Raw genomic sequence first — 26,856 nt, 5'->3', positions numbered from 1 at the left:
GCTGCCTCAGACGCTTCTCAGTCTCTATTCCAGCTACTCCTTCGTCCCTCTCCTGCTATGGAGAGCTTTGCATTTCTAGTTGCTTGAATCACAGCCCAGCCAGCCTAGGGCTACAGGTTTTGCAAATAAGGAGAGCGTCCTTTTACCAAACCCACCGACCGAGCTCCAGCCGGGAGAGGGAAATCTTAATCTGAAAACCTAAGAGAAAACACACTGCAGTTAAATTAAAAAAAAAAAAAAAAAGGGGGGAGGGGGTGTTGCTAAAACAAAAAAAAAACTACATTACCCACAATTCACGGCCCTGTGGGAGGAAATGCTGGGGTGGTTGGTTTTTTTTTTTTTTTTTTGCAAAGGAGGTTTAGCTTCAACAGCTGCAGTTTAAAAGCGAAATCCAGGGGGAGGGATGGGACCGGGTGAAGAAGGAGGGAGGACGGGGAGGACGTGGGAGGGGGGGGTTTGCTGGGACCTGCTGCTAACCCCTCCGCCGGGCTGCCCGGCCCGGAGGAGCCGCTCTCATGCGGCGATCGCGGCCGGGCACGCCCGGGGGGGGGGAAGATGAGTTGGGGGGGGGGGGGGGGGTAAGAGCGAGTTTCTGCAAAGTTTGACCCATTTGCTGCTGCTGCTGCGGCCACGACCGGAGCTGGAACACCCCCCCCCCGCCCCCCCTCCGTTCCACCGGCGAGGCTGAACCCGAGGGGGGGTGGGGGGGGGTGGTAGTGGGGGGGGCCGGCGCCGTCCCCGTATGCATGAATGTATTGCGAGAGAGGAAGCTTGCGGCAGAGCAGGAGGCGGAGGCACCGATCCTGCTCCTCTCACCTCCCCGGGCATCTAGCAAAGAAGCGAAGGGAAGGAAAAAAAAAAAAAAAAAAAGCCAGAGAAGGAGCCTCCCCCCCCCCTCTCTACGCCTTCTCTCTCTTCCCCCCCCCGCCGCACCTCGCCCCCGCGCAGCGCAGGGGAGCCCGGCGCGGTACGCGGCGGCCGGGGCTGGGCGCTGCTCCCCGCCGCCGCCGCGGGATGCTGTGCCGGCCCTGCAGGACCGCGGGGCCCACGCGTGTGCGGGGCAAAGCCGGCGGGCGCTGATGAACCCCCGCCGGTTGAGGTAAAAAAAAAAAAAAAACCAAGCAGGAGCGGCAGGAGGAGGAAGGAAGGTCGGACACCCTTGCGGAGAAGCGCTTGAAGAGGAGGAGGAGGAGGAGGAAGGGCAGCCGCGGGGCCGGTGCGTGGCGGTGGGATGTCACGGGCGGCGGTTCCGCGGAGCTGAGCGGGCGCGGAGCGGCGCGGCCCCGGGTGGGGAGCGGGGGAGGCTTCGGGGCTGCTGCTGCTGCTGCTGCCGCTGCCGCTGCCGCTGCTCCTGCCCCGCTGCGCAGCCCCCGGAGCCCGCCTGCGTGACCAGGACCTGCGATTTATTCTTTATGGTTTCGGCTATTTCTAAGGAGAGGAAAAAAAAAAAGAAAAAAAAACACCGCCTCTCTCCCCAAAGCCCCGACATCGCTGGCGGAGGAGCCTCCCGAATCGGAGATTTTGGCTACTTTTTTTTTTTTGCGTTTTCCACCCGGCGTTTCTTTCTGTTATTATTGTAATTTTGTGCGAAAGGAAGTTATGAACAACTGCAAGTCAGGAAGTGGAAATCCACACCGGTTGTGACAAGCTGGGGCTAAAAACTATTTCATTATTTATATAGATGTGTCTATCAACATTCTGCTTTTCATCCAAAGAATAAAGGGAAATACCGGCTAGTCCTATGTTTGACGGTGAATGACAGACCGCATCTGAGGAAAGGAAGGACTAAATATATCGGCTAAGAACACCACCGTTATTTATTGAACTCGAGAGACCTTTTTTTTAACCCAAAGACTGTTTGAGCGAAAGATTTAATGGGTCGTTAAAAGGGGAAAAAAATTTTTAAAGGCCCTTTTGCTTCTGAAGTGCAGCTAACCTCAAAAATAGGAGCAGTACTTGTAAGACAGATACTCAAATTAAGGCTTTACCTGATGAATTTTCTATCCTATGGATATCAGTTTTGAGATTACAAACCAAGAAGATCTGTAATTGATCTAGCACCAGATAATTTCAATGCCTAATATTCCCCAGGATTGCTGGAGTACCCTAGGAGCTGCGTCGGACTGTACTCGGGGTATGCCATGGGCTGTATTCAGAGTATTAGCTGCAAATCCAAAGTTTTCCGGGAAAGTATTTCAGTGATTGAAGTCAAAGCCTCCATCGATCCCATTCCCACCAGCATCGACGAGTCCTCCAGCGTGGTCCTGCGCTACCGGACCCCTCACTTCCGAGCCTCTGCGCAAGTGTTGGTGCCCCCTATTCCCAAGAAGGAGACCTGGATCGTGGGCTGGATCCAGGCTTGCAGCCACATGGAATTTTACAATCACTACGGGGAACAGGGAATGTAAGTATTTCCAGCAGCGCGTGCGGGTGCGTTTGCCTAGCGGGAAGAAAGAGCGGGAGGACCACGGCCTGGCTGGGAAATACTGGATTAAGCCAAAAACGATAATTCAGGTGGTTTGATTTTTAAAGCCCAGCTCTTCTGAAACTTAACTGAGGACTTTCTCGTAAGTTTAAAATACAGGAGAGCTTGTGGGTGTTCTTCTCTTCTAGTGGGAAGGTGCCCGAGCCCTAACCAAAACCCACTTGTTCTGTTAGGAACCCAAAAGCAATGCCGTATTTCACAACAGCTTTTGGGCAGCACTGGCGATCCTGAAATCCCAAGTCAGCCCTGCCACAACAGGCACCCCTGTTTTGATACGTGTTTTACACGAGGGCTTCCCCTGAGCGCCAGCTCCTCGCTTCAGCATCCCTCCCCATCCCTTACGGGGTAAAACTCTGCATTGACAAGCCCCAGGGAAACCCGAGAGCTGACACTTGTGGCACGGTGCCGTCCCCGGTGTGCCATCCCCGGCGTGCCGTACGGCTGCTGCAGTGGGCCATGGCTATGAGCTTGGTAGCCCACCAGCTTTGGGAGCACGTTTAATGCCACGGGAGGAATCCTGCTTGCTTTGCCCACGGTAGCAGGCAGACCACAGGGAAAGACCAAGATGGATTTAACCCACTGATAACAAAACCCTTTGCGTCACTGGGAGCAGGGTGAAAATTTCACATTACCCTCCTTTTGGGTAATATGGGGGTGGGAATATATAGGTATATAGGTAAGGTAGGGGGAATCTAGGGGCTGTTGGCACGCCAAAACCCCTGCGTTGCTGATCAAACAGTCATAGTGAGACAGGAATGAGTCAAATTAAAATGTCATCTCCCTACCGAGTAAAGTCATCTCTCCCCGGTCCCCCACCAGTTTGTTCACCAAACCTCGTTGCAGGCTTTGGCCCGTAGTTAAATCAGCAACGGCACCTGATCTCCAAATGCCTGCACAGAACAGCAATTCTGCAACTCACGGTGCTGGGCAGCACCAGGTGCAGCCTCCCGGTGCAGCAGAAATCTGTCTGTCCAGCCACGGGGACAAAACCTGACCGCAGAGCCCGGTGCTGGCAGATGGGTTGGTAGCTGGAGGCAGGGATGCTGCCCGGTCTCTGGGGGGCAAGGGAGAGAAAAGACGGGAAGGTCAGGTCTAAGGAATGCTCGCAAGTGCCCTGGGTCAGGGGGATGCCAGCTCAGCCCCTCGAGGGTCAATCTGGGGGGCTTAAAAAATGGTGACTGAGGAGAGCTGAGGGAGGATAGGGACACGGAGTAGGGCCGGAGAGCAGGACGAACTCTGAGTTAATGCTGTAATTCCTGACAGCCTGAACATCTGCACGCACGCCCTGGCCCTTCTTTCCGCCCTTCTGCCCGTAAGCCCAGATGAGGACATGGGTTCAGCATCCCAGACGTAGAGCGAACGCGCGTTGTAAGATGTGGATCAGAGGGAAGGGCATGCCGAGGAGCAGCCGTAAGTGACAGACTGTCCCCCCCTTCTGTCCCCACGTCCCCTCTCTGCTCGAGCAGAAAGTGCCTTGAGAAGCGAACGAGCACCTGGCAAACAGCAGCAGCGAGGCTCAGCAAAGGAGCAGACCAGCCTATCTTGATTTTAAAAGTGCTTACAACAGGCCTGAAATCTGTCGCCTTTTGGCTCCAACACCATCTTTAGCAAGGACAAATTGTTGCTCAGATGTTCCCAATTCCAGGCCTTTGGGATTTGCATGTGTAATTCTCAGGCTCATTTAGAAATCCTGTCTTTAGTGGCCAGCTGCAAAAGGAAAACAGAAAAGTCCACTGTATATAAATACAGCTCACATCCACTGAAATAAAGAGGACTGGGCAGAGAGCTGTTCCGTCAGTCCTGCTGTGGGCTGCAAACCTCAACATGTCCTTTTATTTCTCTGCACCTGAATTTCCCTGTGCTTAAAATGAGGACTTGCTCTTCCCTTGCTGGAGTGCTTTGAGACAAAAAAAGTTGTATCTACGAGCTAAGTGCTGTAAACAGGTAGTCAGAATTAAACACTGCAGCTATGTAGGAGAGCTATTAGCCAGAAAATCACAGAAACAAAGATTTTTCCCTAGGAGGTTCATTGACATTTAACTGATATAAAAAAAAAAAAGAGTTACCCAAACATAAGTAGGAATTGGTCTGCTCCTCCACTCTCTCTCTATAGACCCGTCACCATCTGAAAGCTATAAATAAAGGTGTTTGGGAGGAAAGGCCTCTTTCAGTGCCATTGAAACATGCTTTTGGAAGACCTTTATATAGAGAGAGACAGGACACAGACCTATCTGAAAGGGTGGGCCAAGCCTTTAGCCGGTGTAACTCGAGGTAATCCCACTGACCTCCACGGAGCTGCATTGATTTATGCCAACAGAGTCTTTGTCCCAACTTTCCATGATGAAGAGAGACTGCTGCAACATACATATTTTTAATCGCTGTGGTGACAGGCAGACAGAAAACTCCAAATAATCAAAAATCAGTTGGTCAACTGGAGCATCAATACTTCCAGCAGGCTTTGGATTAATTTTTCACTTTCATGCTCCGGAGTTGTTAGCTGTGTATAAGCTGGCCATTACGTTGAGGACAGAAACAGCTGAGAAATACTGGAGCAGATGGAGCTGTGCATAACACTCCTATAGGGATGTTAGCTACAGAGGGGATAATTTAGACACACGCGTTTAAAGTGGCACTGACAATTCTGGGACTAAATGCAGCGTTTTTAAATGTAAGGGAAAATAATTAAAGCTCAGATAACACGTAAATGCTGGCATTATTTTACATGTAAGTCAGCAGATGCTGCTGGGAACATGAAAGCTCCCAGCATGAGGATGTGGACGTGCTCTCTGACCCCCCCACTCTGTGCAGAACTGGGGCAAACTCCCGTTTGGCCCCATGGCTGGTATTACTGCTTCCCCCCGAGCAGGGTTGTACCCTGTACCCTTAGGGAAGGATGCTGCTGTGCAGCAGGAGGCATCAGGATCAGGCCGCAGAGCTCTGACCTGTGCAGGAGCAGCTGGACCAGGTCCCCACTGGGATCTCCTGGGGTGGGTGCTGGTTTCTGCACCCAGTTGTGCAGCATCTGGTGGGACCCGTGTTAGCGGCTGGGCAACGCCAGAATGGCATTATCCAGCCTTGTTTCTTCATCTCCATGGAGATGTGCAAGAAGCGGTGCAGATGGAGATATGCAAAACAGAGAGATAAATAAATCGGAGTTTGAATATGATCAGTCAAGAAGCTGGAGAAGTTTCAGGTAGATATTTCTCCCCTGGAGGACCCGATGGGGGAGCTGGGTGGCATTACATCATTGCTTTACGTTACCGGGCATCTCTCTTGTGAGATTAAATCTTCTGTGCCCTGCAGCACACAATGAATTCGAGAAATCAACTTGTCAAGAAAATAAACCCCTGGTCCTCGGGAGGAAAAACACAATCAAAAACAGATTCACCGAAGAAAAAAAGAAAGGTTATCCTTACCATGGGAAGCAAAGGGAGGGTCACTTTGCCATGGGAATTTATCCCTCCAGGGGTTTAGAGAAAAAGGCTTCGCTGCCCTTGCATGGCCCCTGGCCCTTACCTGTGCTCTAAGGACGCACCTTAGGGCAGTTAAATAGTTTGTCCAGTCTGATTTGAGCCTGCTCAGCTAAACCAGCAGAAATTTGTCCCTTCTTCTTAATGCCGGTTTTCTGCTAGTTTTACCCGCTGAACCAGCACGCATCAAGCGTCACTGCCGGGTCAAGAGACGAGGCAGGAACATGCAGCTGGAGGGTGGGGGGGGAAGAAGGACCACAGCAGCGTGGCTCCGACAGCTGGGGACCAACATCTTAAATTTCCTTCCTGTTCTTTGCTATAACCCTGGCTTGAATTGCTTGACGTACCGGAGTAGGTGAGAGAGGCACTGCAAAGGACAATTTAAATTTAAGCAGCTCCGACTATCGGGTTTTCTTTCTTTCAGCTAGTCACCAGCACAGGCGCAGAGGTGGAGGGAGGGAGGCAGGTAGGAGCAGGGATGTGAAATACCCGAGACGGCTTTTCGCTGCGCCCACACGTTGCACTGGTACCTGCACCGAGCACAGCCTGTGTCTGAGCGGGGCTTCCCTTCTTTAGGGAGCTGGTAGAGAGGAAGGGTGGTGGAAAGCACGAGGTTATGCAAGTCCATCTGGCCTGTGACTAATTAGGAGCTGGCTTTAAGGAATTGGGGCTGAGATGCAATAGCGCCTGATGCCTGTCTGAAAAGGTTAACTGAATATACTCGTGTCACTGCTGGATGCAAAGGGCTGGAGGCTGCTGTGCTGGGATTTGCTGTCACGGCACAGGCCACTGCAGTGATTGCTTCGGTTTGTGCTGTGGGGCAGCCATCTGGAGGGCTCGGGATAAGCTGGGGGCTTCGTTTCGTGTGACAGAATAGGAAGAAACGTATCTGAACGAGGACTAGGAGGCTAAAACCTACATAAAGCTGCTCGGCTGTCAGCAGCAGGGCTACAGTTGTGCCACAAGAAATAGCTCAAAGTTCCTTCTCCTGGTAGCAAGAAGACATTTGCTAGGAGAGGTTTGCTGGCAGCTCCAGTCTCTGGCAATGCCCGTACTGACTCTGAAGGTTTCAGAAGTAGCAGGAACAAGCTTGTCAGTATTACAAGCCAGAATCTACTGATTTTGGAGCTGATCAGCTATAGTGAATCCCTGAAACCAGATAGGTTGGTTTCCTTTCACGCCTCTTCCCTGCTATTGTCAGCAAAATGTTTACTGGGCACTTTCTGGTCTTTCCTTGGCTCGGCACCGCCACAGAAAGATGCTGATGCAGCCAAAGATCATTCCACAGTGTTCTTTCCAAAATCATCCAGAAGGCCAGTTGTTGGCATATTATTTAAGATGGACACGCTATGCAAGCAAAGGCTACCAACCTGGCTGGCACGCAGGCTTTGCTGTAGCAGCAGGCGAGGGGCAACCACCAGCAGCCGCAGCCTCTGCTTTTGCTCCAGTCATGGGATCATCATAAGGCCTCGTTTTTCTTCTTGTTACTAAGCTGCACAGATAAAGCGTGATAGTTTTGAAACCCCAGGGTTAACCACACTCGCTAGAATTAGGCACAGCGTGCTCCACGACGAAACACAGGCCGGTTTCTTCTTCCCCGTTCCTTCCCACGCCTTTTCTTAAGCGGGGTGCGCTTCTGAGGCCCCCTGAGCACAGCCACGCGGCTCACGAACACGCTTGGCTTTGCAGTGGGGTTTCTCAGCCTCTGCAGGCAGCATCCTGCCTTCAGCTACCTGCCCGGGCCCTGACACAGCTCCACCTTTTTGCTCTCGTTTAAATCCTGGGCAAATCCTGAGAAGGTCCTGCAGTTCTCTACTGGTCTGGGGTCGGATACGTCTACTGGGAATGAAGACGGGGACAAGTAGATCTTAGCTGACCTGCGGTTTCTGAGCATCCTCTACCCGATTCTCCTGCCATTTCGCCCACCAGCCTCTGACTGGAGTAGGCTGGAGCAGCCCAGGAGGGTTATCAGCCTCTTGTAGCATCCCAGGTCCCAGTTTGGCACCTCTGTACCCACAGAGATGCTGCGGCTGCGCCTTAGCACCCCGCCTGTCGCAGGGTAAACCTCTAGGAAATTGTCACATCTCATCCCCGGGTGACAGCCAAGCTGAGTACCGGCCGCTGTCTGAATGGAAAGTAATCCTAAACCATCTGCTGAAAGGCAGAGAAAGAGCCCCGGGATGGTGTTTCAGAGCCGGGCTGTGCGGCGGGGAGGAGGTGGGGGGCTGCAGAGCACGACCTCCGCTCATCCGCCCGCCGAGGGCTGAGTTCAGCCAACATCCCCAGAGCCTTTCCCTTCTCAGCTCTCCCTGAAGAGCCGAGGGGGGGGACGGTGAGCCAGGATGACTTCGGTTTAGAAGGCAGAACGTATAAACATCTCTCCAGTGGATGGGGGTCCTGGCAGGACTGCTTAGGGATCTCCTTTTGGCTTCCTTCGCTAAAAATTTTCTTCCAGGGAAAGGACTCCCTCTGCCTGCTGGCTATGAGCTCAGGAGGAGAGGGATTGCTGCAGCCGCGGTGCCATAGCTGACAGCAGCCCATAAATCTGAGCGGGGAGATGTTCACGCTTGCATAACCCCCGGCTGCTGCTAACCCCCGGGCCTGCCGCTCAGAGCATCCCTGCATCCCCCGGAGCATCCCTGCATCCCCCGGAGCAGCCCGTGTCCTGCCTTGCCCTTACCCTTCTGGGTCCCTGCCAGGCCGTCCGACCCGCAAACCAGCCGGCTCCTGTGTGGTGCGGCCCTTTACCCAACGCCTGCCATAGCACAGGGGAGGTTTTTTTAAATTTTTTTTTTGCTAGGACCCCCGCTCGCGTGAAAAAAGATAAATGAAATCTTTAAATCCCCTCCGGTACCTTCTAGCTACAGCCAGACGTTTACAGCTAACCGCTGAATGATCCAGCGGTTACAAACATGGAAGCAGTTCACGGTCATTAACTAATTAACAATCAGAACAGCCTTGTGAGACGGTCACATTAGTCCTGGCCAGCGGAGAGGAGCAGCTCATCCCAAAGCTGCGTCAGAGCCGGCCGGGCCCGACGTGTACCCCCCCTCGCCTGCCTGCGCCCGGCCGCAGCCCCCGCTTCGGTCAAGGGGCTATTTTAAGCCGCAGCACCGGACTTATTAAAGGCTTGGACAGTTACCCTGATGAGCCCGAGCGCGTCCCCTCTGTCTCCCTCCCAAGATAACCCGTGTCCCGTGGTACAGCTCGCAGCAGGGAGCCGCAGGGCTCGGGGGGCTGGCGCACAGCTCAGCATCGCAGCCCCACGGCAGGGTCAAGCGCAAATGCCACGCTGGGAGCCGCTGGGAGCTGCTGGGAGCCAGCTGGTGCTGCTGCCACGCAGCCCCTTCTGCCGCTGGGACGGCGGGGACGTCGTCTCTGGGTGGCGGGGAGGGCGGATTCGTGAGCAAGGGGAAGAAGGGACATTAGAGCCACCTCTAGCAGCCTGGTTTTTAAAAGAGTGTCCTTAAAATACCTGGCATGTGCTGAGCACGTAGTCTATGGTTATGCCGTCTTAGTGCTTCTACTCTGCAAATATCTAACGCTTTTTCCGAGACATTTACAGGAGTTTGCTTCTACTGGCAAACCTAATCTTAAAAATTAAATTGGAAGTTAATAAAAAAAAAAATCCAAGTTGTGCATCAGCATTACAAGGTGACCATTTTCACTTACTTTCTTGCTAGAAAGACTGACCTTTCTGTCAGTCTCGCAAGCGCAGCACACAGACGACCGGCTCAGGCAGTTTTACAAGCTGGCTGACCTCGGTTTCTCTGATTACTGTAATACCATCCCCAGCCCGGAGCCTGGTGTGCAGCCTTTGAACTGGGTCCTTCCTAGGGCTGGAGAAGGATGGGTTACGCTTCCAGCGCCAGGCTGACAGCAGGGAGGGACAGTGACTTATCCAGCGAGAAAATGAATGTTTGCAGGTAGAGACTGAAAAGAAAGAACGGGGCAATGGGAAGGTTTATGGACCTGTTGAGTCCTTGAACTTACTTCCACCGCTTAGGTCTTCTGTCACCTCACCCCCAGGGCCAGCTCGGAGCTTGCCCCTTCTTCTACCGACACGGGAGATTTTGTGTTATTGAGAGAAAGAAACTCAGCCCTGCTCTCACCGGCACAAGGGTTGAGATGCTGAATGCGGTGCTGGAGCGAGTCCTTGTGTTCAGACAGCCAAGGAGTTGCAAGAAGATTCCTGCATTTTCTCCAACACTGGAGCCTTCCTGAGCACCTACCCTTTGCAGCCTTACGTGCACAGCAACATCTTTTGAACCACTCCAGGTCCCCACCGGTCCCTGCAAGGAAAGCCCTGGCCCTGCAGGGTGATGGTTCCTCGGTGGTGTTGAGCAGCAGGACAGACTTTCGTGGTCGGTCCTGGAAATTTGCAGACACAGTTTTAATGGCAGGGATGAGGTCTTTCAGCAGGGTGGTATGAAAGGCACAAATTCCAGTAAAAGCTAAAGGGGGAAATGAAAGGCACAAATTCCAGTAAAAGCTAAAGGGGGAATGTGTTCGGAACTACTTCCTCTCCTTCCTTCAAGTCTGGCATGTTTCTAAACTAATTAATTAATGCATTATCCATAATTTGTCGTTGATCATGGCAGGTCAAGTTGGGAGCTTCCGGATCTACTGGACGGTAAAATCCAGGCCATCAGTGACTCAGATGGAGTGAACTATCCCTGGTATGGAAACACGACAGAAACCTGCACCATCGTGGGTCCCACGAAGAAGGAGTCCAAGTTCAACATCAGCATGAACGACAACTTTTACCCGAGCGTGACGTGGGCAGTGCCCGTCAGCGAGAGCAACGTGGCCAAACTCACGAGCATTCACCGGGATCAAAGCTTCACCACCTGGCTGGTTGCAACCAACACGGCTACCAACGAAATGGTGACCTTGCAGACTATCAAATGGCGCATGAGGCTGGGCATCGAGGTAAATCCCAGCAGACCCTTGGGGCAGCGTGCCAAGCTGCAGGAACCCTCTGCTCAAGAGCAGCCCCAGGTCCTTAGCAAGAATGAGCCAATACCACCCAGTGCCCTTGTCAAACCCAATGCCAATGATGCTCAGGTACTCATGTGGAGGCCAAAGGATGGACCGCCACTTGTGGTGATACCTCCAAAACATCGATAATATAAACCTGGCGTCCCGGCACCATAAGGGAGAAAAAAAAAACAAAAAAAAGAAAAAAAAAAACAACAACGAAGCAAAACAATCACTTAGGTATTAGAATACACACGTATAATCTGAGCAAAATCAAAATGCACTTTTTATTCATTTAACAAATGCAACCATTCTACCTTCTCCCATTGGGACGGATTTCACTGTGCTAAAGCTAAAGAGGAGACCTTTGACTGGGGTCTGTCTCATCACTGGATTCCTAAGGGAAGAAACTAACACTGATGTCTACCCGTATAGCTTTTTTTTTTTTTCCTTCCCTACTTTAGTTACTGTTTGAACTTCAGTCTCATTAGCTTGTCCAGACTGCCTAGAACAATAAGAACATTTTATTTGGGATTTTAAGAGTCTTTTTTTTTTCCTTTTTGGTTGAGAACAAAACAAGTTCCTGGAGCAAAATGTTGACTATTTGAGATAAGGATTTTTTATTTTTTTTTTTAAGCTGTAAGGTTCTGAGTTGCAAATCCAAGTCATGCGGCCTTATGTAGACTTTGCTTTGCATTGCCAAACTTTTGCCTTAAAGCTATGTTTGAAAAAAAAAACAACAAAAACACCACCAGGCAGAATGTCCTTTCTACAGAATTTTCAGCAGAAAGTTTTGAAACAAGGAATAGATTGTCAGTGTGTCATGGGCTGATAGATGAAAAGGGCATGAAATTGGATGAAGTGTGATAAAAAGAAAATCTTCCTGGTTTTAAAACCTGGAACGAGGAAGCATGGAAATAATCTCAGTTTCAAAAGCAATGCAAATAACAAACCTGCTGTAGGATGTCTCTTGAGTGGGAGCTACTAGGCCATCTCCCTGCTTCGCAGAAGGGGTAGCAAGCAAACTTGCACAGCTTACACTTGGCGATCTCAGTCTCCTGTTAGCATTAGAATATGGGATAATCTCACAGCTGGAATCGTGGCCCTGGGAGTCAACATAAATCGAGGGGAGGGGGGAATGTCCCACTGGGTTTGTCTTTAGAACACGCAGATGTTTGCCCAGCTAGCCTACAGTCTCACCTTCTCGTGGCGTAAGAGCCAACAGCTCGTGCACCGGCTGTTGTTGGGTGAAGCTCTGTTGCCCTGTTTTCCCATGAAATCCAAATGACGGTGCTGTAAGAGGAGCAGGATATAAAAAGGATCCTTCTGAAGTCATTGGAGATGCATGGGTGTAAGCGAGGGCAGATCTTATCTACTGAGTCTACCCAGCAATATCCATAATTCAGGAACAGCCACGTCTGAAAATAACAGGCACCCATTCCTAGCAAACACTATAAGCAAAATCTACGAAAAACTCTCTTCTTCCCGTGACAACAAATCACGTTGGGGTCAGTAGATAATTTTCTTCCAAATGACCTCGTGATCTACACGACTGTCAGGAATGGGGTACAGACAGGACCAGGGGTGACTCCGTACCTGTCTGGTTATGGCACAAACATCTGTGTAGCAAAGGGTAACGCAGGAGAAGGTGCAAGCAGGGCAACACCCGAGTCTTGGGTGTAGATCCGCCAGTAAGTAAGGTGCTTTTGAAGCAGGAGGTGGAACCTGCAGGTTTTAAGAAGGACCAGATGGCTTCAGAGATAACCAGATGCGCTTCTGCGGAGCGCAGCACAGAGGAGCCCTTTGAATGGAAGGGGCACGGTTTGCCGGCCGAGGAATTTCTGCCGCAGAGGTGGCGTCTGGAGGACAGGGCACAGGACGGGCAGCGGAGGATCTGCTCTCTTGCTCCAGCACGTGGCCCGAGGCAGATCGCTTCCCCTTTCCCTCCGCAGCTCCTTCCCCTAGATACCATTTCTTCCTCTTATTAACAATCTGCCTCAAGAGCCGGGACTGAAGAGAGCTCGGCGTGCCAGATACGAGCCTGGCCCTGCTGAGCTGGTCTGAACAGGTCTTACAACCGCACACACGCTGCTCAAAAGGCTCTCCCCTCGGAGAGGCACCAATTAGCTGCTATTGCCATCTTCATCTTCCCCACCGGACATTACCAGCAAGAAATTCTCCTTCCTCACTTCTCCAAAGCCACGCCATCTACTTTGGCAACAGGTTCAACATCACCCCCTGCCTGGGGAAAGCACGCCCAGAAGATATGCCCCCCCCATGACAGTCTCAAACCAGCAAACAAGGATCCTGGGTCCCTGCAAGCATGCCCCCGTTTCCAGGGGAGCCCGCCCTCCTCCATGCACTGGTTTTCAGAGATGCTCAGCCACGGAGCTGCTCTCGTCAACGGGCAGATCTCCGAGGTAGGAAGTCCAGCATTACAAGCAGCTTGCAAACAAACGGACTGGATCAAACCCAAATCCATGAGCCAAAGGTTGCCTAAATCCAGGCCTTGGGACTACAAAGGATGAAGCTAGGGAGACTTTGACTTGCACAGTCACTCTCTGTATTAAACTCCATTTTCTTACATGGATTCCAATCCTAACTATAGCTCTACTGGCACAGCCCTTTGGGACTTGTCTGTATTTTCTCCTAGGCAATACATGCAGAAGAGGACAAAATGTGAGCTGTGGGTGAATAGCCGATAACGCTTGCACGCATCTCGGCTGCCGCTTAGATGCGCTTCTGGGCAGTCCGGCGGGTGGGAGCAGAAGGGGTGTTTATGGCTGGTATTCACTTTGTCTCCAGGTGCTGAGTACTTACAGTTCTCACTGATGTCAGCATGGGTTGAAGATATCAGACCCAGTTGTCTTAATTAGCTGCACGAAGGAATTCCAAGGAAAGATTTCTTCTCAGTCACCAAAAACCACATTCAGGGAACACCTACGTCCTTTTCCACTTAGCTTTGTGTTGGACTTCGTCTCCCAGCGCATTAAGTAAACCGGGTTCCTCCTACTCCCTCTACCTGGTGGACTGGACGCATCCATGCAATTTGATAGTAACCTCCTGGCTAATTCGTCCTGTTGCACTGAACAGACCCAGCTAAGCAGTAAATATGAAATTCAAATTTCACATTGGGGTCGGCTTTGCATGGACTCCTCCCTTCCCAAAGAATGCCTTTATCCCGTGCCTAGGTTGAAACGTGCCCCTCCACCGCCATTCACATCACCAGACACGGCACAGAAAAGTGATGCTGCCTCTTTTGAGATTTTGTGCGTTGTGATTAAAAGTGATGTTTTTCTAATGCTGCTTCATGACAAAACTGATGGGGACAGATTGAATATAAAAGGAACGGTGGCTGGAAGTAACAGGTGCTATAGACATCGCTATTGATAAGGCTGGTTAATAGCCATATGATTAGAACGCGTATTGACAGGGTCCCAACAGGGACTTAAATGTCTGGGGACCTGGGACATCCTGCACCAAGTAAAGTGGTAAATAAGCAGAGGCAAATAAAGCTCCTTCTCTGGCAGAGAACCGGGAATGCACAAAGGATACGCTGGGAAGGTGATGGGGCACCAACACGGGATACTGATGTACGTGAGCTTGTCTCTGCCTCACCTCTCCCACCGATGATCCCCAGCCCTTTATGGCCCCAAATCACCACGGGAGCGGAGAGGGTAGCCTGACCATCCCTGTCAACATCCCGTAGCGGTCCAGGGTGGGAAGAGGAGGGCGAGCCCTGGCCGAGACCCTCACCCGCAGCGGGGCAGGGGCTGGCAGACGCCGTCGAGCGCGACCGACACGGCGTCGCGGACCGTTCGGTTCTCGTTTCCTACCCTTGACGCCCAGACGAGCGTGGCGAGAGAGGGGCAGCGCCTCGGAGAGTCAACAAAGATATTAAGCGGCATTGGGGAGGGGTAGACCTGTTGAGCCGGCGCGGAGGAGAGCAAGGCTGGGTCCAGCAGCGAGGGGGGGGGAAGGCGAGAGCTGCCCAAACCTCGGCATTGCCATCCCTCCTGCCCTGGCTCCTGGCGCAGCAATAAGAATCGTCCTTGGTCTTGCAGAGATACTGTGAAAATAAAACTAAGATGTACCGAGTCTGGACACTTACAGAGATGTAAAAAAAAAAAACAAAACCACAAAACCAAACCCTGCTTTTATAAAAGAGAAATAAAGTGAAATTTTCAAACACGTCTGCCTGGAGTGGTTTTGGGCGGTGGCTGTTTTTAAACGAACGGCTCCACCACCTCTGCACTCGCATTTCAAATCGGCAATAAATACCCTATTTACCATGAGTGCCTTTTCTCTCCATTTCAGCTCTTACGCCGCACCAGATAGAGTGTGGAGATTTCTGCTTAAAAATACCAGCCGGCATCCTGCATTTTTCATTACCAGGCTGCTGTGCATCTTGTGAGGGCAGGACAGAGTCGAGGCGGTTGGCGCAGGCAGCAGCTGAACTTCCGCACGGTTCAGTTTCCTAACACTGCTTATTTAGCAAAAGCCTGGTCAGATGTTCGCTGTAAATACCGCATCTGGAGAAAGGCAGGCTGCGGTACCCGGGGCAGTGGAGAGCAGCCCTGCCCTTTCAGACCCAGGCAAACGAGAGGTTAAAAGCTGCTGCAGTATACGACTGGTTTTCAAATACCACCCTGTATTCATTTCATTATTTTCCCCCCCAGTTTTCATATTTAGGTTCTGCTTGCTTTCCAGTAAAGGAAACTGTCACAATTATTTTCGGAGGGCAGGGGGGTGCCTGGCCTCCAGTGCTCACCCGTTAATCCACAGGGCCCAATCCTGGCACCTTCCAGGTCTGTGCTCCAGCTCCTTCTGCCACGGGCCGATCCCACCGCGGGCTCCCTTCGCACCGGCTGTGCCTCAAGGCAGACACGGGTTTCTCTTTTCTTTTTTTTTTTTAATTTTTTGATCTTTCAGTAGTTTTGCTGGTTTGCTGCTCTCTGATCCTGCCTGCAAAGAAGCATCGAGGCTTCTCCGAAAAGCAGCAAAGACTTGCTCTGTCTGCTGCAAGATCCCGGTGCTGCATCGGCTCCCACCCGGCACCTTTGGGACCCTCGGAGCCACGCCACGCTCGGGGCTTTCCTGGCACGTGTCCCGAGCACGGGGGCTGGACCCTTACCTGTGGGACACCCCCCAAAAAGGTGCAACCTCACACCGATGTCTCCCCTTCGCTGCATCTCCTTGGGTCCCGCCTGGAGCAAACGAGAGCCCGTGACAAAGCCGGTTAATGCCCCTTAAAGGTTGTAGCCAACCTTTGCAGCTCGAAAGCCTTTTGCACGGTGCTGCCGGGCAGCAGGGAGACCTGGTACCATCATCCCCAAACCACGGAGGTGTGTGCCCATGTAAAACACGGAAAGCCACGTCGTCAGTTTGGGAAGCTCCACCAGCACGTAGCGGGGAGAAAAACCCAAGCGCCGGAGGGGAAAAGGAGGAATGAAACGTATGGGAGGTCACAGCTCGAGGAAAGGAATGTGCACGGATGGAGTCTGAGCAGAGGAGAGGACAGGTTCTGAGTGGGATTCCTTTCCACAGTGGAAACTCTCCAGCCTCATCTGTTGATAGCAGGTTAAATTTAGATGTCCTAGTTTTGGAGGGGGGGGAAGGGGAGAGAGGGGACACCAGCCAACTCACAGCTGTTTTGGGTGACACCCTGAAAAAGCTGAAAGCGCCCGGTCGCTTATTATCTGCACCGAGACACTGGAAAACCCCCTGAGAAGGATCAGGAGGGCGGTGGGAAGGACGGGGGCTGCTGAACCCAGCAGAGCCGAGGTGATGGTGGAGCCCAGTTCTGGTGCTTCCAATCCTTTAGTGCGCTGCATCTGTGAATGCTGAGGCTACAAATCAAAACATCACCTTTCTAGAGGTTGTGTTGCTTGGCTTCGTGATTTTTTAACCTCAGTTTTAAACAGACTGAGGGAACGGTTCCTTCATTTGAAGAAATACCCCCTGGCCTCCACAGTCCCTGCTCGAAACTTTTTGCAGGGACTTCCCTCTGCTGATGCAAATCAAGTTTTATTTCCTATTTCTTCTATCTCACATCTTGTTAAGCTGTTCATGTGCAGCAGCTGCACACACTCATTTTATTCCTTCATGTTTTCAAGTTTTAAAGCAAAATATTTTTAGCAATGCACTGAAGAGCCTTGAAGCATCTATTAAAAAAAAAATAAAAATACTGTGTCATGTGTTACATGCACGTAATTATAACAGAGCTCATCAAACAATCTGCATCGAGTTTTCCAAGGCTGCCTTTCATAACACCTTTGTAAATTGGTCCCCACAAACCCAGCGGGTACAGAGTCCTGGCAAAAAGCCCAAACACAGTCGAGCAGCACTGGAGGGTCAGGTCTGACCCTACCCTGATTTGTAACTTTGGGGTTGTCCCATACTTCCCCCTCAAAACAGAGCAATAGCTTATTTCACCTTCGATACAGAAGCCGGACATCACTTAAGCACAGGGCATTTGAAGCGCTGAAGCTCCTGGCACCTGCAGAGCTGAACTACAGAGGGATTCTGCAAGGACCACAGACCCGGGAGCGACTCCAGCACCCTGCTCCGAGAGAAGGTGGTATGGGATGGTGGTGGTCTCTTCCAGCGCTGGAGTAGGACACCGACAAGGCAGGACTGAGGCCAGAGCATCGCCCGCGGCTGCGTGTGCCCAGGAACCTGCAGCACCAGAGCTCAGCAATAGCCCTGCTATATCGTTCGAGCAATGCGCTTGCTGGCAATACACAACTTCGTTTTTATCTCGTGTTCAGGGAACGGTGCGAGTTGAGATACAGGCGCTGGCAGCACAAAGTGTGCCTGTGTGTGATAAAGGCATGTATGGAGAAGTCCTGGCTCTGCAGCGGGAGCCAGAGACACGTTTACAGAGAAGGAGCTTTGCAACCTACTGGCAATTGCAGAAAAACAAAGTGGGGATGGTGCGAGACGGGGAACGTGCTGTGCATAACCACGGGACCCTCGGGGAGCCGAGACAGAAGCCCATGGGCACAGGTAGGCCTGCAGAGTTGAAAAACGTGCGGATGCATCCAGGCTCATTCCTTGGCGAGGAAGTCGGTCTTTTCTCGATGGCTGCAAGACCCCAGAGCCTCGCTGCTGCGAGAGGGAGAAAGGACGGAGCTGGTCTTGCTGCCGACCGAGGGCTGCTCATCCCCACCGAGCCGCAGCCGCCTCTTCCCAGCCCCTCGGGCTCAACGCGACATTTATCTAGGAACAAAAACTCCCCCGGCACTACCAGACACACTCATGCCAAAGCCTCATGCAGGATTATTTTTCCTTGTAAGCAATGCTGAAAGCAATGCACAAGGGCAGGACACATGAAAACTAAGAAGGGATAAATAAAATGTCACTTCAGCCTCTGGGCCTGCAGCAGCAGGGACACGTACACGGACTGACGGGGCGAAGGCAGGCAGCTCTGCGCAGGACGGCTGGCAGGGTGCAGGGACCAGCGTTGGCCAAGGCTGTGCCCCTGGTTCCTTGGCAAAGGGGTGAGAGGAGAGGTAAGTGCCACTGCCTGCCTTCACCTTCCCACTGCCTCGCTCCCTGCTCCCAGCAGCTGGAACAAAGGTCCGAGATGTTCAGCAGCACTTTTCTGACCTCCACCATCTTTCACAGAGATCCTACTCATCCCCGAGACTCACCACACACACGCAAACACACCACAGCAGCTCGCTGTTGAGGCCAATAAGCCCATCCTGAGCCGGACGGTTGTGTCAGAAACACGTCTGGTTTCTCCCACGGAGCATTGCCAAAGTTTTGGTCATCAGCATGTCAGCTCTGTCCCCGGCACTGCTCAAGCAGGAAAGTGGCCATCAGCAACGAGGCTGAGCCGAGGGCTGTAACCCGGCAGCACGGGATGAACTTCAGCCCTGCGATCCCTCCTCGGTTCGACAGCAGACGGATGCCACCGGCATTTGTCCTCTGGTCGCCTCTCTGCACCACGGCACTGCGGCACAGAAGGGCCAAAGAAATTATATCCTTCCCTCCCAGGAGACAGATCCGGATGGAGGGGTATGGCCAAGACCACATGTATTCTGGAATACCAAGTATTATACAGTAAAAACCTTTAAAACAAGAGATTAAATAATTCTTCTTTCTTTTTGTGCCTCTTTGTTGCTCTTTAAGCCTTCAAGGAAGTAGAAATCCCCGGTCTGGTCTCTCCATGGGTTTGGGGAGATCCTCTCTGCGCCTCAGGCTCCCCTCTGCCCACCAGGTCTGTAACGCCATCATTAGTGCTCTGCCATAGCAGAGCATCACCAGCCCTCGGCTTGCCACTGCCTCAAGGCCACGGCGTAGTCTCAGGGGAGGGAACACTAAGTGTGTTCTTTCATTAGAGATAATTAAGAATCCACCTTTGATAAAAGCCTTGGAAGATTTCTTCTCATACTGAAATGGCATGAAAAAAAAGGTACAACCACATTAACACAGACAAAATGATAAGTTCCTTTAGAGTAGCTGTGGAATGGTTGCTATTAGTTATTTGAGGATTAACCAGCACAGACAACAAAACTACTGAAACAAGGGCTCCAAGCCCAGCTAGTCCTTGGCTTCTTTACCAGGTCTGCCAAGACTGGGGCTATCTGTGTTAGTAGCTTTATTCTTTGGTGGACATCTGTCCACAAAAAACTGGACAGAGGCCATGAGATCACAGGCCACTTAACACAGATGACAGACTGTAACAGCTTCTGGCAACCACCAACCAAGCGCCACACGCACTTGCCAAGTCCTTGAGTCATCTAATAAAAATGCAGGTTTTTCAAAGTCGACTTTGCTACATTTTGTGCATATTCCTGTGGGCTTGTGGTCACGATCAGCCTCTCTTACGCTGCTCGACTCCTCCAGCAGCTACTATGGAAACCAGGAACAGCACCCGTTTCTCGAGGGCAGATAGTTCAGGGGGTTGGGTTGTTTCAGCCATGATTTTTGGAAGCATTGCAGGAAAATGCATGTTCTATCAGCACCTGGAGTAATTCTAATAGCTCTTCACTTGCAGAGGGTAAAGGAGTTAAACAGGTACCAAGCAGCACAGCAGGGACAACCCCCAACTGCTCCCATCATTCCAAAAAAGAAACTTTAAATGGCTTAGCACGCCAACATCACATTCTTACCAAGCCAATCTTCTCCATAGCAAGAGGTTTATTAGCTATCTGGGGGAGCACAGCTGATACGGCCTTGCTAGGAGGTGTCGCATGCCACAGCAAGGGGAGATTAATGCAAAGAATTTAAGGTCAATGGTTTGGGCCAGCTGCTATTTATAAAGAGGAAGCAAAGCAGAACAGCAGTATCACCTCTAGGCCTTAAGAAATGTTGTATAGTCAAGGAGAACATACTGGGAGGGCACACTTCAACACATCTTCAGCTTTTTCTTCCACCTCCAAACCAGCAAACGTCAGAAAATTTTCTCCTCTGTTCTAGTGCTGTGGTCCCAGGATCCCTAGAGCTCGCTCTCTTCCATTAGAGGGGAAGGGAGGTTATAAACAAAACCCCGACAACAGTGCTGCCTCTAATAGGACATGCGGCACGCCAGGGTTCATGATCCGGGGCATACGTAAAAGCCTTAGAGCCTATAGCCTCGCAAAGCCTCTCCAGATCTAAAAATAAGCCCTCCTTCTACACTATATTTCCTGTATTTCAGTGGTCTTCTTTTTTAAAGGGCACCTACCTAATGTCATTCCCAGGTGCAGAGATAGGAAGGACACTTTCCACAACTAGGACAGGAGTTAGGTCAAATGCTAACATTTTAGGTTGACTTGAAAAAAGCGGTTTCTTCAGGAACTGTTGATAGATATAAGTATTTAGTTTATAACACTGGACATGAAAACAAGCAGTTATCAACTATTTACAATTCCAAAAAGTGACCACATGCCCACCAAACCAGAAAATGACAAGTGTCATCATATTGTGTAGTATTTAGGGGAAAAAAAAAAAAAGAAATGTTAGAATGTTTCTGCTGAAAATAGAAAAAGCAGAAGTACCCCAAAATGTCCTGAAAGGACCAACAAGATAAAACCATCCAATCTGCATGTATTCAACTAATACATAAGCTGTTATTTCAAATGCATTTTTCACAGAGCAACAAAAACCCATTACATCATTTAGAGGTTTCATGGAAGTCAGATGCATCAAATAGAAAAAGTGTTTGTCCAGAATGCCTTCAGGGCATTCTTTAAAACATTTGCTCAGTAAGTTCAAGTATAAACATATGAGAATTTCACAAATGATATTGACTAAAGCTAAGAGCTACAGGGAAAAAGTACAATCTCATACATGTTAGAAAAAATGTAGCTGACAGTAGAATCCAACAGCCAAAGCCTTAAGCAGCAAAATCACTAATGCCTCTGGATGGAGGTCACACTTCTAATTCAAGGGCCAGAAGTTTTCCCTATAACCTGAGTTCCATTTTCTGAGTTCTGTAAAATTTAGAGAAAGGTAAAAATAGGAGAGCTTTTACTTCCCACCCCTTTGCTGAATGTTACTGCCATGGGAACGTGTTCTGCACGCTGCCAGTTTCTTCTCAGTTAATTTCCTATTTCTCCACTAAGCCTCTGGCTCACACATGACTCACTTTTAGCACTTCAGTGAGATAAGCATGTGCCCCATCCTATACTTAAAATTAGCAGGGCAAACTTCAGCCCCTTCTTAAGGGCCTAGGATAATCAGTCATTCTCTTCAATGAAAAATGTGCTGGTTTGTATCAGGAACCAACGTGAGCTACCCCTTGTCTAGGCAAGGGATGAACAACATAAAGCTAAGTCCAGTATGGGGCTGGTAACCACAGCATACATCTATTTCCTCTAGATGCAGGGAGATAAACCCTTCCAACACAAATAACATCAAGGCAGATAAAATAGTTTAATATAGAGCGAGAACAAGTGTTGCATAAAAATAAGCAGAATCTTTTTCTTAAAAAAAAAAAAAAAAAAAAGTCTGAGAACTCGTATTTAAAAGAAAAGCTGTTTGGATATTGATCCTGTAGGTGAGTCATGAATGCAGGAGCTACAGCACAGTTCTACAGGAGAGTTCAGGATTTTCCTAGCTTCTCCATCCACTAAACCCAGAGGAAGATCTGTGGAGCAAGAAAAAAAACCAACACAGCAATGAGTGCTGGAGACTCCCTCAGGCAGTATTAATTCAGCAGATCTCTCAAACTTCCCATCTCCCTAGTATCAGAAGCTTATTATGAGAATGCATTGGTATTTCTAGCATTTTTTACCTGAGACTGCATCAACACACACTAACTAGATATAATTATGCTTATTCTAGAGCTTACCATCCGGAGAGATACGTGCTCTCTCTACTTGGCAGGGAAACAACAAAGTTTAAGAAACTTGCTAAAAGTAATCTGGCAAGCCAGCGGCAGAGTGGATGACAGAGTTAACCTCAGCTCTTAGTCCCATTCTTTAACTGTAAAAATCATCATCTCAATTCAGCCGGAAAAGTACCGATTTATTTCATTCTTTGTTTCAACCTGATAAATGGAGTACATACTAGATTCACACATGCAGCTTGAGCACACGCATCATGTGCCTGAGAGGTGGAGAAAGAGCATGATCTAACTGAAAATTCTCTCTTATATGAAAGATTAAACTCACTGGAAAGCACACATTCAGAGCCTGGACTTTGAGCTCTATGCAGTGCCACCAGAAAGGAAATCAGAACTATTATGTTACTGCTACTTTCAAAGCTTGCTCTTGTAAACCATTCAACTGTTTTATTCTGATTCTGTTTGTATTTTTAATGAAGAGTTAGACACAAAATGGTACTTACGTGTTAGATGATCCAAAACCAAACCCTGAAAGAAATGCAAGATTAGAAAAATAATTGTTAAAAGGTAAAATGAATGCATAACATTTGTAGTAAATGTCCCCTCCCACACACAGATTGAAAAACATTTCTTTCCTGCCTTAGGCCAGGGAAAGAGCGATGGGCAAACAATGAAAGTCAAATCTCCATCTAGAAGAAAAGTGACTTGCCTTGGTTCCTAAGAGGGCTTTGCTTTCACTGCTCATCAGCTAGGTCCATTCATTAGTAGCAACTGCATACAATGTGCCTGGTTTATTCACCCCTCCATGAAAATAGAGGGCTGCTTTCTGAAGATGAAGTTTGTGCTTAATGCAAGCCAATGGTGACAGGCAGACCACCAATGAACATATCCTCTCTCAAAGGCTCTGTTCTCAGCCCTGTGTCAATCACTGCACCTTCACTGAATTACATCAGACAAAAATTTGGCCATTGGTGTTCTAGCTCAATTTTCCAGTGCATATTCTTCTGACATTAAGTACTTACAGATACCCACGCATATGGTACTTTCCTTTGAGAAGAAAGAACAACTCCACAAAAATGGGTGCAAAGCAATAATCTGATGAGGTGTGCAGAAGAAGAGTGATTTATTGACATGCCACACAGCCAATCAAGTGATGGAATTATGAGCTAATGTCTGAGAAGACGCTACCCTGCAGCTCAGTTCTCCAGGACACGGTGCCTTCTCTATAGCATGACCAGGACCAGGCAGATTTTTGACAGGGAGATGAGGAGTCACACCCAAGTTCCAGGGAAAAATGGAGACATAGGGCCTGTTAAGTTCATTATATTTTAGCTTCTCCTACCTCCTCCACCTGTCCCAAAAGCTGAGAATCCACTGCTTTGTGTGCCGAAACCGGTACCCTGCTGTGACAGCGATCCAAATGTTGGGGTATTTTGATTTGCTAGCGTGCCAAACGATGCTGTATTGTTACTGGTACCACCAAACCTGCAGTTTAGAGAGAAAATTTGTGTTTGCAAGCACCTTCTCACTTACACTGCAAGTTTATCCCCATACCCGCAATGATAACAGTGCACTCCTTAAACGAGGATACATCAAAAAAGCGAGACCACCTGATATGAATAATTATAATTGTTCATTCTGGAAAGTGATTTTCTGGTTTGGGAAAGGCTATCATACATACAAATGTCTGTTCAGCTGCCATTCTGTGCCAGGCAAAAAGGCAAATATGTTCATGCTTACACAAGGTAATGTTTTCAAGTGCTTGGAAATACCAACTCCTGCCATCAAATGGAATATATTAATTCACCCCTTTAAGCTCAAAAGTACAGCATTGTTTCGTTTCACAAACAGAGCAGCAAACACAGAATTGGTTTGAGCTGCTCATGGCCAGAGCACAAAGCAGAACCTAGATACAAAGCCCAGACTATCAACTTTCAGATGGTACCTTACCACTGCCCATGTAAACGGTCTGCAGATTTCTCAATTCCTTTCTCTCCCCAGCCCATTTTGAATCACACACAGTTCCAGTGCTTTCCTGAAGATCTGCACCTACATGGCACTTCTCCCCACCACCTTTGGTTTACTTCCCTAAATGCTTTTGGGGACTGAAATACGAAACACTTTTATGTATGGAAATTGGTCTCCCTTCTCCACCCACTCCGTCCAACCAGGTATTGTAGAGCTATCAGCATGACACACTAATGAGACCACAATATGCATTACAGTTCTCTACTCCCCCCATAGACTTCTCCCAATTCTGAATGTTAAGAGGTGCACTCAAAAAATGAGCTTCAATTTTTTCTCTAACTTAAACTGGGAAAAATGCAGACACAAAATTGTCAAATGACAAGCTCTGCTAAAGCTCTGCAAGCGCACAATGCTACTACAACTAACCCAGCACCAGCCCTCCCCTGAGCAGACAGTTGGTGAAGTCAAATAGTGTGCCAGCTTTGCAAGGCTGTGCCTCACACAAGCTACTGTCATTTCTGACCTAAAATATGAACTGACAGCACATTAACCCACCTCCCCATCCATCCAGATCTAGTAGACTTTAAAAAAAAAAAAAAAACAACCAAAAAAACAAGCCACATCAAAACATATTTCTCCAGATAAAAGACAACCCTTGTAGCAGTGTGACAAGCAATTCATCTGGTAAAGGACATCACTTCTCCTATCCCAGACACTGTCAACCACAGACACCACTTCCATATACTGCATTAGCTACAATGGGCAGTTCAGTGACTTTGCATCTTTGGCCCTGCTAACCATCCCCTTTGCCTCTGGTTTGGCTCTTGACCGATGTACCTTGCAGACAACTTCAGCCCAGAACCACAAATGTGGTTTTCTCAGCATGGGCAGAACAGGTGTTGTAGTTCTTTTTTAAAAGAAGCAAGATGGGGTGATGCATTTGAGAACAAGAGGTTCTTACAGTGCTCCATCTCCTCAGGACTAGACCGCTAAACACACAAATTACATGTACCCGGCGAAAGGAAGTGGAGGTGAAAATAGTGACATGGAAACTTGTGGTTCAAACTGTTTCTTTCAGTTACAACTAGAAGAACATGCCTGTTGAAAAAATGCTAAGCATAGTAGGAACAGAGAAACAGCTTAAGCTATGGAACAGATTTATTTTTTTTTAAACATATAAAAGACCTGAGATACAGTCATCGCCTGGTAACAATTTAATCAAACCTATCTTGCCCGGATTTTCAGGTCTTTTGTAAAGCTCCTATACAAAACAGAATTGAGAGGCACTTGAGGTTAGTTTATGAAAGCAAAACAGTATTTGCTCACAAACAGTTGGAATTGCAGACTTTGAAGAAGTGTAGTGGTTTCTATTTTTGACACCCGAGTCATTTATCAAGTGATGCAGATTTTTCAGAACTGAAGCAGCAATGAATTGCATGTATTAAGTTAGCAGGGTGTTCTCAGGAACTTGGAGCTAATACTGCACAACGTATTGGCAAGTAACATCTTTGGATTTAGGATTTTTAAAGTTTCACTTCAAGAGAAAGGCAGAAAGGAAGTCCTGCAGAGATGCTACATTATACTGCAGGATTAAACTATTGCTCAAAATTTTGCAGTAAGATTTGGGTTTTGTAAAGCTGCCTGGGAATTTTGCACACTCTTTTAAATTTTTTTAAAATCAAAATCAAATTCCTCAGGCAATTCTGAAAATATCAGACTGAGTCTACACCTTTCTAATAGAGAAGAAATTCTCAAAAGTCCCCACAAGTTAAGCCAATGAATTATCTTTCTTGAGTCTGCAGACTGCTTATGCAAGACCTCTGTTTGCATCACCATGCTTCTTGTTCTGAATCCCGTCTTATCTTTAAGCTTCCAACATTGTCATTGAGCGCGTCCAGTTTCAGTACAAAATCCTGCAGCACAATGGCTGAAAGTTGGAACGGAACAAAATATCAGCTGAATTGAAGCTAAGTTGTCCCTACAAGCGCATCCTTCTTTGTGGGGATTTAATTAAGCTGCCTCTATTTTTACCCTTTCCAAAGGGACTCTCCAATTTGCTGCACCAGAGTTCAGGACATAGCAGAAGAAGCTAGCTGAAGCCTCCCACAGCTCAGGGGTACCCTGGCAGATGGGCATCTGCCTAACCTCATGGGGAATTAACAAGTTACGCTTCTAGATGTTCTAATGTGCCTTACGTAAAGGCAGTTCCTCCTGAAACTAAAGACAAATGCTTGTGAAATATGTAAACCCTAAGACTGGGAAGGCATCCAGTTTCCTCTTTTCACTGGAAGTTCTTCTTTTTTTAATTGGGTCTATTCAGTCTGAATATAATTGTAGGGCGTGAAGGAGAGTTGCTTGCTGGTAGTGCCATGTTGAAGAAGTGCATTTGCTGCCTATTGCAGAAGCTGCTTTGCAAGGTTTGAAATTCTGTATAATAGGAATAATGTGCTGTCTGCTCTGGTGCCAAGCACAGGCTTAAGGGGTAAAGAAACAGGTAAAAACAATCAGTGTGGGATAAACAGAAATTGCTCTGGGAGCACAGGCTGTCACAAGTGCTTCGTCCCACCCCACAAAGGTGAGAGAAGAGACTGAATTCTCATTAGTATCTCTAGGCCAAATCTCACAAGTGGATAAGGTGGCTAGACAGAGTCACAGATAATGATATTTATTATTTT

At 49.0% G+C, this 26,856-nt stretch overlaps 2 protein-coding genes across 6 annotated transcripts in view; one reads left to right on the top strand and one right to left on the bottom strand.

Moving 5' to 3' along the window:
* Positions 1-760: 760 nt before the first annotated feature.
* On the top strand, positions 761-15,126 carry FAM78A (family with sequence similarity 78 member A). Of its 2 annotated transcripts, XM_075055281.1 has the most exons (3): positions 2,278-2,404; positions 3,749-3,895; positions 10,557-15,126. In XM_075055281.1, exon 3 carries the CDS (start codon positions 10,705-10,707, stop codon positions 11,083-11,085), a length of 381 nt encoding a protein of 126 aa, XP_074911382.1. In that variant the 5' UTR covers positions 2,278-2,404; positions 3,749-3,895; positions 10,557-10,704; the 3' UTR covers positions 11,086-15,126. The 2 variants fall into 2 exon arrangements, with proteins under 2 accessions (XP_074911381.1, XP_074911382.1); XM_075055280.1 differs by lacking the exon at positions 3,749-3,895 and having other exon boundaries at positions 761-2,404.
* A 6,656-nt stretch (positions 15,127-21,782) lies between these two features.
* NUP214 (nucleoporin 214) overlaps positions 21,783-26,856 on the bottom strand; it is a 45,395-nt gene continuing 40,321 nt past the window's right edge. For all 4 annotated transcript variants that reach the window (XM_075056116.1, XM_075056118.1, XM_075056117.1 and 1 more), the window contains exons 34-36: positions 23,556-23,698; positions 22,717-22,741; positions 21,783-22,015 (exon numbers count right to left, since the gene is read on the bottom strand). In XM_075056116.1, the coding sequence (XP_074912217.1) occupies positions 21,982-22,015; positions 22,717-22,741; positions 23,556-23,698 (202 nt within the window). In that variant the 3' untranslated portion in view covers positions 21,783-21,981. The remainder of the gene's footprint in view (positions 22,016-22,716; positions 22,742-23,555; positions 23,699-26,856) is intronic.

Source organism: Buteo buteo, chromosome 23, assembly GCF_964188355.1.
Source record: "Buteo buteo chromosome 23, bButBut1.hap1.1, whole genome shotgun sequence".
NCBI classification, from domain to species: Eukaryota; Metazoa; Chordata; class Aves; order Accipitriformes; family Accipitridae; genus Buteo; species Buteo buteo.
This window is presented reverse-complemented; position numbering and strand designations above follow the sequence as displayed.